The sequence below is a fragment of the Trichosurus vulpecula genome, chromosome 6, assembly GCF_011100635.1.
Source record: "Trichosurus vulpecula isolate mTriVul1 chromosome 6, mTriVul1.pri, whole genome shotgun sequence".
Lineage (NCBI taxonomy): Eukaryota > Metazoa > Chordata > Mammalia > Diprotodontia > Phalangeridae > Trichosurus > Trichosurus vulpecula.
In genome coordinates this window covers 268,347,298-268,368,088 of record NC_050578.1, presented here as the reverse complement: position 1 = coordinate 268,368,088, position 20,791 = coordinate 268,347,298, and the positions used below count along the sequence as shown (strand labels likewise).

Genomic DNA, 20,791 nt, shown 5'->3' with positions numbered 1-20,791 from the left:
CTTTGGGGCTAAACTGGTTCTTTTAAATTTTGCAAGATCAAAGCACTTTCAAATCTACCCTGTATACATTTTTAGTTTACTTATCTATGTGCATGATGTTTCCCCCAGTAGAATGCAAGCTTCTTGAGGACAGGGGCTGCTTTAAAAAAAAATCTTTGTATCCCCAGTGCTTCGTCCAAAGTAGCTGCTTAATAACTGCTTGCTAAATTGAAGTAGGAGAGAAATAGATTTAGTCAACAAGTCAAGCCATCAAGCATTTATTATATCGCGTGCTTAGCACCGAGGATACACACAGGTGCCCTTAAGGTCGCTCACTGAGAACAAAATGTGGTCCCTGCCCTCAAGCAGCGCACGTTGTAATGGGGAAGACAACATTCAAACAACTATGTATGGTAAGGTCTAAACAAGGCATCTAGGAGGTAATCTCAGGGGAAGGCGTTACTAACATTAAAAGGGAGGAGCTGAGCTTCCTTTATGTCAGGAAGAACTGCCTATCAATCAGAGCTACTAAGAAATGGCACAGGCTGCCTTCCCCTTCCTGAAGACTGTGAACAAGGGCTGGATGGACCATTTATTGGGCATGTTGTAGAAGTGATTCCAGTTCAGATGCAGATGATTCTTGACAGTGAACATAATTTCCAACTCACATCCTGTGATTATATGACCTTCTGAAAGACTTCTCCAGTTCTAAATCTTATGACCCCTTGTCTAACTATAAGTGTGAATAATCACATGGTGGTCGTGTGATGGAGGGGGACCCTTTGTCCTGGCATTTCTTCTGTTTTCGAAAATTAAATATTCCATTCCAGGTTTAACAGGAAAGACACCCTGGCTTGGTAGAGTGGTCATTGCGATCTCTGGGACTGTAGTGAGTTTGAGGGGCTCTAGGTTTGTTGACCTTGGGGCCTCTTTCTCTCCCTGTCCCCTGGACTCAGGTGGGTGTTCTTACATGAAAAGGCATACCAGGTACGGGATACAGCCATCGAATCTTCAGTGGTGACCAAGGTGAAGGGCTTTGGACGCTATGCCAACCGAGTCATGGATGTATCTGACTATGTGACCCCACCCCAGGTAAAACCCTTTCTGAAGGACATGTGGATGTGGGAGATCAGAATGGGGAGGTCTGGGGGAAAAAAAGAGGAGAAAGAGACAGAGTGATAGGGAACTCTAGGCCAGAGACAGTGGAAAGTTTTAAGGTTGCTGAATTAAGGTCCCTCTAGAAGACTAAGATTTGAGGGAATGATCATTGCCTATTGAGATGGGGGAGGGTCTTGCTGTCGAGGCTAAGGAAAGCTGGGTTTTAGCTATAATTCTTGCCTTATATTTCCTTGAGCAAGTGACTAAATCTTTCTGGGCCTCAATTTCCCCAACTACTAGAGAGAGATAATAATAGCGCCCTACCTGATATGAAGAGCAATAGTGGACGTTTGTAAAGGATTTTAAGGTTTACAAAGCACTATAAATACAGTATCTCATTTGGGCCTCATGACAACCTTGTGAGATAAATACCTCAGGTGTTGTTATTCCCATTCGGCAGCAGAAGAAACTGAGGCCCAAGAAGGTGAAATAATATAGGGATGGTCATGCAGCTAATAAGTACTAGAGGTGGGACTCAAACCCAGGAGTTTGGAGAGGATCAAAGGCAGGGCTATCTATGAGAATACTTGAGAAACTGTAATGTAAGAGGTTACAAATTTGAGGTTTTTTTCAAACTATGATTGCATTTTTTTTCTCTCCCACCCTCTACTCCAAAGGGGACCTCTGTCTTTGTCATCATCACCAAATTGATCATCACTGAAAACCAGAAGCAAGGATTCTGCCCAGAGGTGAGAACAGGTGGAGGTGGAGAAGGAAGGGAATAGAGGTAACAGTAATGATAATAAAGGGAGGAAATTAGTGCTTTTAAGGAGGAGAAAAGCAAGGTTGTCAAGTATGTCTTCTGAATAGGGACAATGGTGCTGCTTGGACAGGAAGGAGTAAAATTACTGGGGAGAAGTTCCTGCAAATGTAGAGACGCAGTGTGAGTAAAGCAAGACTAAGGACTTGTCCTGATGGACTGTGGAGCTGAAAAGGCCAGAAGCAAGAGGCAGTGCTAAATGAGAAAGCAGGCTCAAAACCAAGAATCCCAATAAGGTCTAAAGGGGATTATGGCGAGGGGAGGTGCAGGATTGTCTGCAAGACACAGTCACTTCAGTTTGCCACATTTAGCTGGACTATGGGCCTGTGAGGGGTGTGTGTGTGTGTGTGTGTGTGTGTGTGTGTGTGTGTGTGACTTCAGTTTGCCACATTTAGCTGGACTATGGGCCTGTGAGGGGTGTGTGTGTTTTAATGACATCCATGTGTGAATAGCCCTGCCCTCCAGCTTATGAAGTCCCCTACCACCACTGCCATCGCTCTGCTCCATGACAAGGGCTGAATCCAGAGCAGTGAGGGCTTAGAGTGGTTAAAAGCACAGTCGGAGTGAAGAACGTGTGAAATAAATTCTGCAGCTGGACCAGTAGCCCTGCTTCACATCTGGGGGCCAAGAACCTTTCCCTACCTCTGCCCTCCCCAAAGAGACAAAGACTGATTCCACTCAATTCAATCTCCAAGCCTAAAGGCTTTCCCTCCTTCCTCCACCTCTTACAATACTTAGGTTCCTTCAAAATTCAGCTCTAAAGCTACCTTCTACATGAGATCTTTTCTGATTCCCCTACCTCCAATCAGCCAGTGCTTGCCCTCCCCTTTCATCAAAATTATCTTGGATTACATAAGTATGTGTATGTATATATATATACACATATAAACATATATGATATACCATCAACATATAATATAACGTGATATGATGTATGCACATAGTCCGCCCCGATGCAATGTAAGCCCCCTGGGGCAGAGAACATTTTTGTTGCTGTCTTTGTATCCTCCGTGAGGAGCAAAGTTCCTGGCACATAATAGTAGGCACTCAATAAATGCTTGCAGATCGGCTGATGGAATTCAAAAAGCATTTGCTAGGTCCTGAGGAGGTGCCTGGCCTTGTGCTAAGCTTTGGGGACATACAGATTAAAAACAAAATGGTCCCTGCCCTAAAGAAGCTTGTATTCTGGAGGGAGGAGATGGGGTTAGGGGATGAGGGATAAGTGATTATAAAGTATGAACAAAATAAATGCAAAGTAATTTCTTGGGAGATGGATCCCCAATGATAGGGAAAGATCCTTTGAAGGACATGGCACATAAGCTTCATTTTAAAGGAAAGTGGAGGTTCAAAGAGGCAGAGGTGGAGTAAGAGATCTTTTGAAGCATGGAGGCCAGTCTATGAAAAGGCCCAGAGGTGGGAGATGCAGGAAACAAGGAGGCCAGTCTGGCTGGAATGTAGACGCTATGAAGGTAACATACAATCAGTCTTGAAAGAGAGGTTGTAGCCCAACTCTGAAGAGCTTTAAACACTGAACAGAGGCCGTAAGGAGCCATTGAAGTTGCTTGAGAAACATGGTCAGATGTGTGGAATCCTCATTGGCAGCTGTGTGAAGGATGGATTGCAGAGAAGAGAAGGAGGCAGGGAGCCTTGAGGGGTTCTGAGAGGTAGGAGGGAAAGGAGTGTTTCATCATTGTCTTCTCCCTGGTCGTGTCTCTGCAGAATGAAGAGAAACACGCCTGCACCACAGACCGGGACTGCCGGGCTGAGAGCTTCACTGGTGGAGGTGAGTGTGACCATGCCATATCCCTGGCCAAGATGCTGCTGGTTGGGGATTCTGGGAAGGAAGCAGAGCTAATGTTGGAGAAGAACCTAATCCCAGAGGAGTCTTCATTAGCTGGGGTAGAAGGGGGCCAGGTAGCAAATCTATCCATTTTCTAACGAGGTTAGGAATACAGGGGGAAGGAAGAGACAGCTGTGACTCTCCTCAGGTAGAATTCTGGCTCCTTCTCCCCCCCAGCTGGTCTTCCTATCATAGAGATGCTGTCCAATGGAGTACTGGTAAATGTTTAACAACTAGTCCTCCACCAAAAAAAAATGTACCTATGACAACCTTTCAAGTTTAACCTACATGTTAGTATTTTCTAAGGTCTAGACAGTCAATAAAACAATTAATCAAGGCCAGATTGTAGTTTTTGCCAATTTCTGAGAATTGGAGCCATTGAGCAATTATCTTCCTCCAGAGGTTTGGCTGGTTCCAGTCCGGACCTCCCTACCTCAGACAGGTGGGGGTAGAGGTAGGAAAGGGCAATGGGGTAGATCCCTGGGTGATGTGGCCTTTATTCCCTCCCAGGCATTCTCACTGGCCGCTGTGTGAACTATAGCTCCAAGCTAAAAACCTGTGAGATCCAAGGCTGGTGTCCTGTGGAGGTCGACACGGTGAAGATGTAAGAACTGAGCCTTCAGCTCCCCCTGAGCAAGATGGAAGAAGATGAGCTAGCCCCAGACTCACTCTGCCGTCTCAGCATGTGCCCTTGTAGAGGCCCTGGGAAGTCCCTGTTCTTGGGACCTGAAGAGCACGAGGGGTTCCCCTGCCTGCCTAGTGACTTTCCTCCATTTTCCTCCCCTAGTGCTCCCACCCTTTAGTACTGAAAGGCCCCATTTCTACAGGGTTGGGGTCAAGTCTGTCTACCCTTTGGGGGATCAGGTAGGGGGGGTGGGCTTCCCGGCTCCTCCAGGAGGAGCTCAGGGTTCTGCTTTCATCCTGCAGGCCTGTCATGATGGAAGCTGAGAACTTCACCATCTTTATCAAGAACAGCATCCGCTTCCCTCTTTTCAACTTTGAGAAGTGAGTCTTTGGTCTGTACCTAGAACCCAGCTTCCTCCTCACCTGTCCCCTCATCTTCCATATCTAGAACCCAGTGGGCAGTTTCCTTCCATCTTTTTCCTCATCGTTCCTACCTAGTACCCAATACACAGATTCCTCCCTACCTCCCTTTTATTCTTCTCCCTAAAATTTGATCCATAGCTTACTGTTGCTCCTCCTGTTTTTCCCACCTAGATTTCAAACCGCAACTTCTTCCCTCTTCTCTTATTCTTCCCCCTTAGAACTGATCCATAGCTTCCTCTCCCTTCCTGTGTCTAGGAAATTGGAGTTAGGCAGGAGGACGTGAGGCAGGTACATCTGGTTACATTCATTTTGCTTCCTCCATTGTGCTTCTTGTCTTTTCTTAGACTTCCCACATCCTTCCCCAGCCTAGGACTCTCTTGGGACTAGAACAAGCTCTAAGTGATTATCAAATGCTTTGGGGCCTATAGCCCTCCTGGGCTTGGACAAAACAATAGCTCACATTTACTTAGGGCTTTAAGATTTACAATTCACTTTCCCTACAATTACCCTGAGAAGGAGATAGTAAAAGTAGGGGGAGGTTGAATGCTTTGGCCCAGGCCCCGCGGCTGATAAACCTCAGGGTCAGGATTAGAACCCAGGCCTTCTAACTCCAAGTGGAGTACAAATGAGCAATGTTATAAACTGCCAAATTACTCAATCGTGGTAATAATGATAATATTTATGTAATTATTGTATGATGATAGGGCAGCTAGGTAAAGCAGGAGACGGAGTGCCAGGCCTGCAGTGAGGAACACTCCTCTTCCTGAGTTCAAATCTGGCCTATCTGTGTGACCCTGGGCTAGGAGAGCGGCTGGATCATCTTTTGAACGGTCCAGCCTGCACCTCTGCTCAGTGGTCAGTTGTGCCCAACCTCAATTACTGGGAAGAAGCACTTAGGAGAGGGAAGCTGAGCCCAGGAGAGAGGCACCAAGCTAAAGGACCCAGAGGATTATCCCAGTGCAGGAGAGGGAGTGGTATGGTCCTATGTGAGGTAGAGAGAGTTGTTCAGTTGTGTGACCCTATTTGGGGTTTTCTTGGCAAAGATACTGAAGAGGTTTGCCATTTCCTTCTCCAGCTCATTTGACAAATGAGGAAACTGAGATAAACAGGGTTAAGTAACTTGCCCAGAGTCACACAGCTAGTAAGTGTCTGAGGCTGGACTTGAACTCACAAAGATGAGTTTTCCTGACTCCAGGCCTGGCACTCAATGCACTGTGCCATGACAAAAGATTACTAAGAGGAAAAATGTAGTCCCATGTGCTCATCCACAGCAAAGTCATAGCTGTGGCTATTCTTACGAGCTATGGGACTCTAAATGACTGTGACTGTTGCTTACACATTTCCCCCCAAATTCATCCAAACACAAACACAGCTCTCCACAGGTTGTTTTGTTTCAGATAAATAGAGCCAAGGAGCTGGTCTGAATTATCTGTTCATGGAACTGACTGATCTGTCCCGATTTAATTGAAGACCAAGAGGCGTAGTGGAAAGTACTCTGGGTTTGGAGAGAGAGGACCTTGACTCAAGCCTGCTTTTTATGAACTGGGGGACCCTGGTCAAAGGACTTTTCTAGGTGGCTCACTCAGTCCAGTAGGCTGTTCCATGTCCTAGGATCTCTTTCAGCTCTGCCACTCTAGATTCTAGGTCTCAGAGTCCCTTCCAGGTTTTTCGTAGAACCCTAGCTCTAGTTCTGGAAGGGACCTCAGAGGCCATCTGGCTCAATACTTTAATTTTCAAGCAGAAGCAACTGGCCGAAGGAGGTTGAGAGATTTATCCTAAGTCGCACAGCTAGGAAACTTCCCATTAAGCCACTGGGAAAACACTATTAAGCCAGTGTGTTTTCTGCTGTATCAAACCGTCTCCCTTTGACATTCTGTTCTAAGGTCCCGCCCAGGCCCAGGGTTCTAAAGTGCCTCCCAACTCTGATGTTCGATATTCTAAGGGCCTTTCCAACTCCAACATTCTATGTCCTATCTGTGATTCATTCTGTCTTTAAACCTATTGAAAGTATGTCCAGATTATCTACTGTTTTGACTACTCACATCTTTTTCTTCCTCTCCCCTGAGCCCTGAGAAGGCCATTGGGAAGGGTTGGGGTAGGCTGCTTTTTTGCTTCCTCTCTAGCTGGTCTTTGCCCCAGTGTGTTAAGAGTAGGAATATTCTCATCCCAGTACCGAAATCCACTCAATCCTCCTGTCCTCTGGCTTCAGGTCCCATGCTGGGAGCTCTGTTTCAGGCTGCACGGCATGGTCTATGGTTTGGCCCTAGCACAGGAATCCTCCAGGGATACTTCAAGCCCCAGGAGATGTTAAATGAAAACCCTATTTTCCCCTTCGTCCCTTGCCAACCCACCCCTGATTTTCCTCTACTCACCCAGGTTCTCTGTCTTGTCTCTTTTTTTCTGCTCTTTCCCAGGGGAAACTTGCTACCCAACCTCACCTCTGCAGACATAAAGAAATGCCATTTCCACCCTGAAACTGCCCCCTTCTGCCCCATCCTTCGGGTGGGCGACGTGGTCAAGTTTGCAGGACAAGATTTTGCCAAGCTTGCCAACACAGTGAGGACTCCATTCTCTTGTCCCATGTGGTGTCAGCACTTTCTCTCTTGTCTGAGGCCCATGACGCTATGGCCTGATGGGTTTCTGAAGAGTGGAGGTGGTCCAGAAACGTGGGGCAAAACCCCAACCCACCAACTTCCTCTACTCTTTAGTCATCTTTTTGACTCTGGATCAGCCTCTGCTTTCCATTCTGTGCAGTGGGGGAGAGGGACTAGACCACACCCACTCCTTGAGAGTGGTTGAGTCATTGAAAATGTCCAAGAATGTTTAAAAAACATATGGTCCCCCAGACAATGGAGATTAATCAAGAAACAATTAATTGAGTACCTACTATTTGCTGGGCATTGTGCCAGATCATACCTTCATGCCTTTTTCTCTCACATAATATGGTTGGTAGGACAGGACTCCCAGACCTGTGAGCTGGGGAGTCATGAAGCCTCAGCCTAGATGTGGGGCTTCTTATGGAGGTCCCTGTGATGAATTATTTCTCTTTCTTCAAATCCTCCATCTAAAGAAAGGAAAGAAGATGCTGCCTAATTACTTCTAGGGGAGCAGGGAAGCTGGGAGAAAGTGAGAATGGTCCTAATTGGGAGCAGGGGTATAGTACAGAGCTGACCATAGAGCCAGAAAGATGTGGGTTCAAGTCCCACTGCTGACACATACTGGCTGTGTGACCCAGGTAGGGTGACAGCCAACCTGTATTTCCCCATCTGAGTGTTCCTTATACCAAGAAAAAATCATAGGTCTATTAACTATCTCTTATTTTATCTATATTTAGGTCATCTAGGTGACATAGTGGATAGATAGAGAATTAGACATGAAATCAGGAAGAGCTGGGTTTGATTTCTGGTTCAGATACTAGTTATGTGAGCTGGAACCAATTATTTAACCTCTCCTAGCCTCAGTTTCCACATCTATAAAATAGGCATGATAATTATAACCTCTCTCACAGGGTTATTGTGAGGATTAAAGGATATAACATCTCCGAAGTGCTTTGCCAATCTAAACCACCATCTAAATGCCAGTCATCATCATCATCATCATTATCATTATACCAATGTCTGGTTTCTCTTCTCAGGGAGGAGTCCTGGGCATTAAGATTGGCTGGGTCTGTGACTTGGACAGGTCCTCAGATCAGTGCATCCCCAAATATTCCTTCACCCGGCTAGATGGTATCTCTGAGAAGAGCAGTGTCTCTCCTGGCTACAACTTCAGGTAATCCCATGGAGGGGTTGGAGCAGAGATGTGCTATTCCCAATAGCTTCACCCCCACTGACAATAGGGAATGAAAGGCCCTCCATCTATAGGATCATAGGAAGGTCTGTGTGAGGGAAAACCTGAGTTCAATTTCCATTTCTCTTATTAGCAATTTGGCACAGATTTTCATATGGTTATTGATTGTATTTCTCCTTTTGAAAATCATTTGTGTTTTTTGCAATTAGCTATTGGGTAATATGCATTTGTGTATACTTGGCCTTATACATTTGTGTTAGGATCAAAAGAATGATGCTCTGTTGAAGTTACGAGAGAGAGAAGAGGGAAGGGGGTGCAGAGAGGTGGGGGGGGAGAAAGAGAGAGAGAGAGAGAGAGACAGACAGACAGACAGACAGAGACAGAGAGACAGATGGAGAGAGAGACAGAGGGGGAGAGAGAGAGACAGAGAGAGGAGAGAGAGAGAGAGGAGAGGAGAGAAATAAGGGAGAGAGAGAGATAGAGGAGAGAGAGAGAAGATACAGAGAGACAGAGACAGAGAGAGACAGAGAGAGAGAGGAGGGAGAGAGATAGAGAGAGGAGGGAGAGAGAGAGAGAGAGAGAGAGAGAGAGAGAGAGAGAGAGAGAGACAGAGACAGAGAGAGGAGATACAGAGAGACAGAGATAGAGATAGATACAGAGAGACAGAGATAGAGACAGACAGACAGAGAGCCAAGTACTTTTGTGTTAACCTCTTGGAATACAGACATAAGCAAACAAGGCAGTTCCTACCCTCAAGGAGCTTACATTCTAATAGGGGAAGATAGCACATGTTGTGAAGTAGGACAAAGAACATAGAGGAATCTGGAGAGTAAGTCACTGCATCTGTGGGGTCAATCATGAAAGTCTGGGACTCATCCAGAGAAGGGCCTATGGCAGGGGACCTTTCCAGTGGAGCAAGGCTGCAGGGAAGGAGGTAGAGGAGTCCAGGAGAATCACTTACCCTGGGTCCCCTCAAAATGAAAGTCCAAAATGCTGGATTTGGAATCAGGAAGACCCACATTCAAATCCTGCCTCAGACATCTAGCTGTGTGACCCTGAGCATGACATGATCTCTCTGAGCTTCACTTTCCCAGTCTATCAGATGAGGATAATCATAGCACCAGCCTCACAAGAACGAGCTCACGTACACACAGCATTTTGCACACCTAAAACAATCACAATAATAATAACTACCATCTATTGTGCACTAAGGTTCACTTTACAAATACCATCTTATTTTATCTTCACAATGACCTACAAAGGTAGGTAGAATTATAGTCCCCACTTTATAGATGACTAAAATGAGGCAAAGAGACTAAGTGATTTGCCCAGAGTGGCTCAGATAGTAACTGTCTGAGGCAGGATTTGAACTCAGGTCTTCCTGACTCCAGATCTTGCTAGTTCTATTCTTTCGTTTTCCAGATAAGAAAAATGAAGCTCAAAGAGGAAAATCACTTGCTCAAGGTTGCACCATTTTATATGAGATCCAAATGAACTAGGGATGTTAAATCTAAAGAAGAGATGACTTGGGGGTGGGGGGTGGGATAGGTTAATTATCTTCAAGTATTCAAAGAGGTGCCTTGTGGAAGAGGGATTAGACCTCTTTTCCTGGATTTAACTCTTGGCCTACATCACTGAAGAAAACAAGCAATTTCCAGCCTTGTCTCCCCTTTCTGACCAAAGTGTCCTAATGTTCAGCTCCTCAAATACCTCACTGAGATTAAAGGAGATGTTGGATGACCCTTCAAACGCTCTAGAAGAAGGATACTTAAGATATTCAAATCATGATACTGTGTTTACTAGTACTAATAGAAACAAATTATAATGATACCTGGTGTCATTTCTGAAAGTGAAACTTTAGTATGATTCTCCACAATCTCAATGGTAGAATGGAATATTTAACACTCTCCATTCTAATAAGTACAAACTAAATTAAACTGGGCACATTTGTCTAACTAGCTAGGAGCTTCACAAACATTGTCTGATCTATAATAATTGGTGCTTATCAAGAGCTTATCTAGTTATGAAGGAAAGCCCTTCCTCTAAGAAGCTCAGCATCCAGCGAGGGAGCCAAGAAACAGAGAGGCATGTTTGCTAAGGTCCCTTCAAGCTCGAAATGTCTGTGATTCTCTGCCATGAAGATGTCAACAACAGACACATATAACTGCCTCCAGAAAGCCTCCCGTTAACTGACACCCTCAAGCAAGACTAGCCTGGGCAACCAGCTAGCTTTGTGTCATCCTGGGGCCTTTTTCCAAGTGTTTTGGTAGGAATCCAGCTGGGAAGATTTGTGGTTGGAGGAGTGCTGTGCTAAAAGTCTAAAACTGAGAGATTTGCTAAGTCGGGTCTGATTGTCTTCCAGCAGTTTCTAGATGTGGGTCACTTCATCCCCATGCCGTGCTCCCTGGGTCCTGGCCTTGGCCATTGTCATCATATAAATGGATTAACCCTTGGTTTATGGGACCATTTGGTTAGTTGGAACACCCTGTTCTCCAATCATCCGTGTTAACTGAGGTGTTATTGTGTGGGGGTGTGGGTGTGGGGAGAGATAGGCAGAGAGATGATAGTGGATAATAATAGGAGTCTTGGTGAACTTCAAGCTCTTTCTGACTCAATGGTGTGACATGGCAGCTTAAAAAGCTAATTTGCTCTTTGGCTGCATTAAGAGAGGACTAGTGTCCAAAATAAAGGCACCCACGGTCCCAAAGTCCTTTGCCCTAGCCAGACCACAGCAGGAGAGTCGGGTTCCCTTTTGGAAGTAGCATTTTAGGACACTGATGAGCCGGAGATTATCCAGAAGAGGGCAGCTAGGATGGTGAGGTGGTAAGGGGATCCCATCCAGATTAAAATAGCCTGGGGAAGAAGACAGGTATGGTAACTCTCTTCAAGTATTTCAAGGGTCGTCACATGGAAGAAGGATTTGACTTGTTCGTTCCAGAAGGCAGAACCAGGAGCAAGGGGGGAGAGAGAGGTTGCAGAGTTAGATATAGATGTGAGGTCAGGAAAGCCTTCCAAAAGTTCTACATTTAGAATCAAAAGGGCTGGTTTTGCATCCCAGCTCTGCCGCTTGTGGAATGGTAGCAAGTCAATCCTGCTCTCCGTGCCTCAGTTTCCTCATCAACAAAACGAGGGGGAAGGACTAGAAGATCTCTAAGGCCACTTCCAATGTTGACGTTTTATGTTATCTGTTCTGAGGTCCCTTCAAACTCTGACATTTGATGAGGCCATAAAGGGAAGTAGTTAATTTAGCAGGGGGCATGGGAGGCTGCAAGGATTGATTTCAATGAGAATTCACCTGTATGATAGAGAAATCCAGGAGTGGGAACCAGGGGATATGGGTTCTTTGCCTGGTGTTGCCACTTGCTGCTTCATCTCTGCATCTTTGATTCTTCATCAGTAAAATGACGGGATTGGAATAGATGAATCCCTCCCAGCTCTAAATCACCTGATCTTACAAGAGGTTTGTATAGGATATCTTTGTACAGAATATCTTTTTGTATAGGATATCTTTTCTTCTTCCTGGTGTGCAACAAGATAAATACTTTGAGACCTTGAGCTCCATTAGGGGAGTGGTCATGTGAAGCTGAATGTTCTGTCTTCCCTAGATGAGGAAACTGAGGCACAGAGAAGTTTAATGGGTTGCCCATGGTCACATGGCTATTAAGTGTCCATGGTATGATCCATCCCCTTGTTGTCATGACTCCAAGGCCAACATTCCATCTCATTACCTCCCATCATACTAAGTATGATTAGATTAGGATGGTATACCACATATCATCCTAATAGCTGGTACTTGAGCATGGCTTTATGATTTGCAAAACACTTTTACATTCGTTAGCTTAGTTGTTAGGACCAGCTAAGCAAGAATCATTATCTCTATTTCTTTTCTTTTCTTCTCTTTCTGTCCCTTCCTTTCCCGTCTTCCCTTTCCTCTCTCGTTCTTTCTTGTCCTCTAGCTTTCTCTTCTCTCTCCTTTTTTATCTCTTTTCTCTGTTTCTTTCCTTCTTTCTTTTCTCTCTTCTTCCTTCCTTTCTTTCTTCCTTTTCCCTCCCTCTCTCCTTCCTTCTTTCCTACTTTCCTTCCTCCCTTTTTTCTTTCCTTCCTTCCTTTTTCATTGGAATGAGGAAACCCTCCTCTAAAACAGATCATCAACTCTTCTACAACTTACAGAGTTGGCATAGACCAGTGGTGTTCAACTTAAATAGAATCCCAAATGCCTAAACCATACATAAGAATCCCTAAGGAAGGCATGTTGACTCAGAAAACCACATATTAGAATTATCTATATTCTATTTTATTTTTATTTTGATCCCCAGGTATTTTATACATTTTGTAGTTACTTGGAATGGGATTTCACTTTCTACTATTGCTTCTTATATATTTTTATTTATATTGTTAAATATTTCCCAATTATATTTTAGTCAGGTTCAGGCCACACTAGGGAGGACCTTGTGTCTGACACCTCTGGCCTAGAGCACTAATTGTTGTGTGAGTTGCCCAGGATCACACAACTAGTATGTGACAGAAGACAGGACTTGAACCCCAGAACTCATAGCTCTGAGGCCTGCTGTCTATGCACTGTGTCACACTGTCTTTCTCTAGTTAGCGCAGTTAAGAAAACTGAGGTGTGAGAAGGATTAAGTGACTTTGCCAGGGCCATATGTCCAGTAAGTGGTGAAACCAAGACTTCAAAGCCAAATCTCCTGATTCCTCTTCCACTACAGCCCCACCCCCACCCTAGGGATACAGTCTATTACAGATGGAGTGTCCTCCAGCTCCACAGGTGATGGAGGCCAGATGAGGGTGAAATGAGATCTTGCACGCATTCTTAGTCCCTTTGGCCTGGCCACTCTGCAGCAGCACCAGAAGCAGTAGCAGCAAAATCCAGGTCTGATTTCTTGTTTCTTGAGACTCTAAATTCCACAGGCAGAAAAAAAATGTGAAATTTTGGATTCTCTCTCTTGGTTTCTGGGACAAAAACCTCTTCTGCAGCAGTCATTGCTTCTTGTGTGATCAGTGTTTCTAAGCGATCCCTTTTTGCTGGAAGCCAACCATAGCAGCTTTCATGAGGCAATGAAGCTTGGCACTGCTTGGTTTCTATTCGGAAACATTTCGTTCAGCAAGATCTAAGGCCAATTGATAGGGAGAAGAAAAAGTCTGCCCTTGGCTTTGATTAGCCTTTTTATAATCTGGGTTTTATTTTTCTTCTCCATCCAGCATCCATACTGTCTGTGTTAAGAGCAGTCATATGGTTAATTTCCATGAAAATAGCATGAAGACTGTCTTTGCCAGTGAACAGGCTGCCACAAGAATGGCCCTTCAATCAGTGCCTGCAGTAACCTTTGTCAGATTTCAACGCATGGTAAAACAAACTGGATGGACTAGAATGCTTGGCAAAACCCAAAACAGAACAAAACAGCCCAGCATTATTTAATTTCCTGCCTGATTATGAATGAGCCAAAAATCCTATTTGGGTTCAACTTATTGTTGGAAATGTTTCTAAGATGCACCAGTCTGCTTTCCTGCCTTATTAATTATAATGAAAATGACTGAGCCCTGCTTTGTGGCTCTGGGATCTTCAAATGTTTCCAGATCAGCACTGGTGGGTGTTTGATTCAACATGTATTTATTAAACACCTACTGTTTGCTAGGTACTGAGTATATAAAATCAAAAACAAATGCTGCCTCTCCTCAAGGAGCTTACAATCTACTGGTGGGGAAACCGTATCAATGCTGATTAGTAAATGTGAAAATTATTCAAGGTAAATATAAAATAAGTTTGGTTCGCAAAGTGGAAAGTGCTAGCTGGAGGAATCGGAAATAGTATCTTTTCAGAGAGGCCTTTGCACCAAGCCTTGTAGGGAGTGAGGGGTTCTAAGAGGTGAAAGGCAGAGGAGTGCTTCAGGCACGGGGGAGCGGAGGTGTGGAATGTCTTGTGGAGAGAAAAGAAAGTAGTAGGGTAGCTTGTCTGGAGTGTGGAGTCTGGAGTCCGTGGCTGGGAGAGAACAGGGGAAGGTGCATCTGTCTGGAAAAAGAGGCTGTAATAGGATTGTGAAGGGCTGTAAATGCCCAAGAGTTTGCATTTGATCCAGTAGGTGGAAGGAAACCACTGAAGCCTCTTGAGCAGGGAAGTGGCATGGTAAGATGTGCTTTAGGAAAACCAACCTGGCAGCTAGTTAGAAGATGGCTTGGAGGGGAAAGACATACATTCCTAACACATGGTGCTAGAGAATAAAATGGAAAAAGGTCAGTCAACAAAGTGTAGGAGATGCAGCTGCATGAACACAGGGCATACTCATGACAGTTGATGTGCTCTACTATTTACCTAAGATGAGTTTTGCCTTCTGATTTGCTTCTTTTCTCCGAAAATCCAAGGATACTCCCCCATACCTCTTCGGGGGAAAAACCAACTATGATACATTTAGGTTTGGGGTCTTTGAGGTAGTACTTTAATATTGTTTAAGATCTAAATCAGAATCCTTTCTACAATCATGGCTTTCTTCCATTATTAGAAGGCAATGCATTGTCATGGAAAGGGCATTGGATTTGGAGTTTGGATTCAAAGTCTTGGGTCCTCCACTTTCTAGCTCTGTGGTCTTGCATCGCTTTGTGGAAAGTGTATTTAATCAGAGGTTAGAGAACCTGGGTGCAAATCCTGACTCTGCCACTCATTACCTGCATGATCTGAGACAAGTCATATAATCTCTGTAAGCCTCATTTTTCCTATCTGTAAAAAGGGGGTTCAAGTATATTACCTAGGCATTGTGATATAGAAGAAAATAAAGCATTGCCTATTTAGGAAGCCTGGCATAGTAAATATGGAACTAGACTTGAGGTCAGGAAGACCTGGGTTCAAATCCTGTTCCCTAGCTTCTGAGTATACCTCAGTTCTTCATCTGTAAAATAAGAGAGTTAGGCTCAGTTGACTTCTGAAGTCCCTTGGGTTATAAATCCATAATTCTATGACATGTGAGATTCCTTCCAGCTCTAAATTTATAGTCCTATGATTCTTCCCCCTCCTGGACTTCAGTTTTCAAATTATAAAATTAAATAATTGGAACAGATGATTTTTGTTTTCTTCTAAATCTCAATTTCTGATTTAATGATCCTCCTCCTCTCTAGTTTTCAATTTCCTTGTCTGCAAAATGAGAAGGATGGATCAGAAGACTCACCTGGAAGGTCCCTTCCATCTCTGAAGTGATGATCTTATAATTCTCCCCTTCTCTGAGCCTCAGTTTCCCTGTCTATGAAATGAACTAAATAATTTCTAAGGTTTCTTCTAGTTTTCAATCTATGAAGTCATGAGTCCTTCCCTGGCTGAGTCTCTTTTTCCCAATTTGTAAAATGAAGGGGTTGGCACAACCATCTCTGACAGTGGGACTCACCCAAAAGGAAGTCGCATGTTTTCCTGGTGATTTCAGGGGTGACCTTTGCTTGGAGTACTTCTCTGAGCCAAGGGAGTCAGCCTGCTCTGCTTGAGGTAAATCATTCAACCTCGGAACAATCCTTTTCACAGTATATCTTTTCTTGCTGTTGTACTAGCAACCCCCAAAAGTATATTCCAAATGACAAATTTTCTTTTTCAAAAGGCAAAAGCTTTGCCGTGAATGACACCTCTTCTGCTTGGAGACACCAGCTCAACGCCCAAGTTTTCCCTTGAAAGTAGAATATGGCAGCTTGTTACCACCTCACATAGCAGTTTTCTAGGCCTAAGGCACCAGGCTTTGAGTAAGCACCCACACACACATGCACACATATACCACATTCCCCACCACACATCGGGATGCTCACCTGATGGAACATTTCTAAACAGATGTCGGGAATCTTGCAGGGAAATTCACAGAATGATTTTTATTTACACGGTTCAATACTTCCAGAATTTGTGATTTCATCAGCATGGGTATTCCCTCTGCCAGAATAGTTTGCAACCCCTTCAATGATATAAAAGACAGTCTTGGAGAATTTCTGTGGCTGACAAGTTCACCACCCTGCATCTAACCTTGTCGGGAGCCTTTCCACATTGAGCTGGGATCCTCCAATGATGGCATCGATGGGTCTTTACTTGAATGCTTTCTGACTTGGTAGGACCTGCCAGAGCTTGTGATTTGTGAAATTACCCATCAAGAAACTAGTGTCTCCTCCATGCCAAGATGAGATAACAGAAGGGTCACTCTCTAAGCCTTGTTTTTCCTGTCTGTAAAAAGGAGGTTCAAGTATACTACCTAGGCATTGTGATATAGAAGAAAATAAGGCACTGGCTATTTAGGAAGCCTGGCATAGTAAATATGGAATGAGACTTGAGGTCAGAAAGACTTGTGTCCAAATCCTGTTTTACATACTAGCTTCTGAGTAAGCTCAGTTTCTTCATTTGTAAAATAAGAGTTTGATCACTGGAGCAATCAAAAATTGGTTCAATATATTGCACCAATTTTTGAAAAGCACTTGGGACCAGGCATGGTTAAGCAGATCAAAATGGCAGACTGGGGAATGGCAGACAGAGCATTAGACTGGGAATCAGAAGACCTGGGGAGACCCAGCTCTTCCACTAATTGTTGGACTTGGAACATCGATTTGTAGGACCTTGAACCTCTCTGGGTCTCAGTTTTCTCATCTGTACAGTGGGAAGAGAAAGCATAATGGTTCAGAAAGAAGAGTTCTGAATGTGGCATGAGATGACTTCATTTTGAATCTCAAATCTGCCATTTTTACCTTGGACAAAACATTTCCCTAATCCTTAATTTCTGCATCTATAAAGAGTGAATTAGACTATGTGACCTTCAAGGTATGTTCTGTCTCTGAATCTAGGATAAAATTAGCCACATGAATAGGTGATTTATTCAGTGCCTCTCAGATCTGCCGTTCTAGGTTCTAGACTTCAGGTTCTAAGATCCCTTGCCACTCTGATATTCTGTTTTCCATGAAAGGCAGCGTGTCATAGTAAAGCAACAAAGTAAATTCTGGAGTTGAAGTCAAGAAGACCCGGGTTCAGATCTTGTCTCAGACTATGTGTGACCATGGACAAGTTACCTAATCTCTCTGGGCCTCTGTTTACCGCTCTGTAAAATGAGTGAGTTGGATTTGAGGGCCTCTAAGGTTCATTCCGGCTCCAAATCCCATGATCTATGTTCCTCACTTGACTCTGCCATCCTATGTTCTAAGGTTTCTCCTAGCTCTAACATTCTACATTGTAAGGTCTCTCCCAGTCCGGACATTCCCTCTATCAAACAACAAATAGTTATTCCACATTCTAAGGCCCATTCCAGCTCTAACAATTCTATGTTCTAGGTTTTGGAACCCTCCCACCTCTGAAGTTCTATGACTTTAAAAGTGTGTGTCTATTAGAAATGTCAGGCCCCTGAAACAGTTCTTTTGTCATTTACAGCTCTATTATGTAAGAATTTAGATTCAGCCCCACATGATTAACGGTTCTGTGGTGAGATCTAGAGCTACAGAAGAATGAGATGGGGCAGTTAATGCCATGGGCCCTTTTATTTGATGTATTTAAGCAAAGAAAACTGGCTTGAGACAGCCAAGGGAGCAGAGGACAGGAGAGAGAGCCAACAAAGGGAAGGTTCCAGGGCAGCCCAGTGAATTTCTCTCTCTCTGGCTCTCTCTGGTTCTCTGTCTCCCTCTATTTCTCTTTCTCTGTCTCTCTGTCTCTCTCTCTGTCTCTCTGCCTGTCTTTGTCTCTCTGTCTCTGTCTCTCTCTGACACACACACACACACACACACACACACCCCCTACTGGGACTGAGACTGACTCCTCCAAAGCAGGACTGAACTGGCAGAGGAGACACAGTCAGACCAGAGATGTCCCTGGTGGTCTACAGGCCATTGTGGAAGAGGGGAGTCTTCAGCAGTCTGCTCCCAGAACTTAGCCAGTTATTACACCACATTCTTATTGGAGACCCCTACACACATCTTGACTCTAAACATTAGGGCAGCTTAAGCAGTCGAGGCGTCAAGATGACTCCCCTGTTTTGTGGGCAGGGGACAGTTCCTACTCAGCCATGGTTCTTCCTACCCCTCCCCCATCTGACACACAGGAAGGTGTCAATCAACCAGGAAATTAGGAGCTTCAAACCAGGAAGCTTCTAAGCAGAGAAGATCTGGACAGGAGGGGCTCCAGAGAAAGATGGAAGCAGGAGGAAGGGCCTAGTTTAGTCCACAGACCACTCCTCGAACTGAGAAGAACTCTGGGCTGAAAAGCCAGAAAACACATGGACGTGCACTCGCACTTGTGTGTGTGTGTGTGTGTGTGTGTGTGTGTGCGTGCACGCGTATACACACACAGAACAATTATATAGTTATTATACATAATTATGTGATATACAACGACATAACATAATTATATAGTATGTAACACATAGCATATAGTACATTACACACAAAACGTTAGTTGTTAATCACTAGCATTGGGTGCTGTAAGATTTGTAAAATGTTTTACCAGTGTTGTTCGATTTGGTCCTCACCACCCTATGAGGGAAGCGCTGTTGTTATTCCCCATTTACCAAAGGGGAAACTGAGGCTGAGAGTAGCTAAGTGACTTGCCCAGGGTCACTCAGCTAGGAGGCATCTCGGACAGGACTGGAATTGTGGTCTTCTGACTCCAGGTCTAATTCTCCATTCTGTGGGCCATCACGCTGCCTCATTCAACTAATGATTTGTCATTTCAATTAGAATATTTTGTATTATTATCATGGTTCACATGTCACTACTAACAGTATGAATGGCCCTCCAATCCGAAGGCTGCAGAATTGCTACACATAGCTCCACCTTAGTATCCTCCAGCAACCCTGCCTGGGTATAGAAGGGTTAAAAGAAATGTGATTGCTGCTTGCTTTCCCCAGTGTCAGCTACCTACTAGGCCCAATTTAGTCCTAGTTAGTGGGTCCTGGTGAGATGGACAGCTTCCAAGCACCACTATATCCAACAGTGAGGGCTCCCAACCTTCTGTAGCCTCAGATACCTGCTGTGGGCCCCCCAGAAGCCTTCCTTCCCTTCCCAGGGCTCTGTCTTGGCAAGCACCAGTCCCCAGTTCTCCGCCAACAGTGACAGCTTTGTCCCATTCACAGCCAACCCACTGCTTCTCTCAATAGCATCTCTGGGGTTGTCACAGGCCTCTACTGCAGGGGCTCCCCCACCTCATCAGGTGATAAGAACAGTCCTTTTCTGGTACTTACTGGGACCTCCTACCTCTACCTCACCAACTACCCCTTTTGTAGCTACCAATTTCTGGCGCAGCCAGCTGCTTCACTCTTCCCAAATATTTTGCCTTTTCTGGGAAAACGACCCAGAGGGAATCAATTTCTCTCCTTATATTGGGTCTTCTCATAAAGAATAGGTCAGAGGAAAACAGACAGGTCATCCCCCAAAATGGAGAATACCAAAGTGAAACATACAGGAGACTTTGTGGTAATCCCTCCTTGTCATCTTGGTCATCAGATCATAGAATGTTTATGAAGGGAGGAGCCCTAAAACATAAAGTTGGAGCTGGGAGAGACCTTAGAACACAAAATGTCTGAGCCTGAAAGGACCTTAGAAAATGTCTGAGCCTGGATAGAACTTAGAGCTCATAAGGTCAGAGTCTGGAGGGACCTTAGAACCAGGAATCTTAGAACTAGGAGAAATTCGAAAGGTTACCATGCTCAGCATTCTCATTTTACAGATCAAGAGGTTGGTGATCAAAGATATCACACATCCTTTTAGTAATTGAGCTGGAACTAGCACCCATCTAGCTCTCCTGACTAAAAGCTTAGTGTTCTCCCTGTTAACCTCTCTTTTAGGGTCTCTGTCTTTTGCGGTTTGAAATTTGGGAGATAACAGGGGAGGGGTAGAAAATCTGAATTACCATGATCACCAATCCTTGGAAGCCAGGGCAATAAAAATCAGTTGGCATGTTAGTATGCTTCCCCAACCAAGGACTCAAAAGAGGTGAGTCTGAGCCAAGAAAAAATCAGGAGGCAGACAAAATGATTGCACATGTTCAGGCCTTCTCATTTTTTCATTCAATTCAATTCCACAGACATTGATTAAGTGACTACTATATGCCAGGGACGGTGTTAGGGGACAAAAGAAAAAAACAAATTCCTGCCCTCAGGGCACTTATATTCTGCTGGATAGAAACCACATGTACACAGATAAGTTGATACAACATATATACAAAGTAGCTATAAAGTAACACTGGAAATCAGGTGTCAAGAAAGGCCCTGAATAGA

General features: G+C 44.4%; 1 protein-coding gene across 1 annotated transcript in view; it reads left to right on the top strand.

Moving 5' to 3' along the window:
- Positions 1 to 20,791, top strand: part of P2RX3 (purinergic receptor P2X 3) — a 35,570-nt gene that overhangs the window by 9,985 nt on the left and 4,794 nt on the right. Inside the window, exons 2-8 of the mRNA XM_036764735.1 lie at positions 936 to 1,071; positions 1,755 to 1,826; positions 3,617 to 3,680; positions 4,248 to 4,341; positions 4,665 to 4,742; positions 7,199 to 7,340; positions 8,419 to 8,555. Of these exons, the coding sequence (XP_036620630.1) occupies positions 936 to 1,071; positions 1,755 to 1,826; positions 3,617 to 3,680; positions 4,248 to 4,341; positions 4,665 to 4,742; positions 7,199 to 7,340; positions 8,419 to 8,555 (723 nt within the window). The remainder of the gene's footprint in view (positions 1 to 935; positions 1,072 to 1,754; positions 1,827 to 3,616; positions 3,681 to 4,247; positions 4,342 to 4,664; positions 4,743 to 7,198; positions 7,341 to 8,418; positions 8,556 to 20,791) is intronic.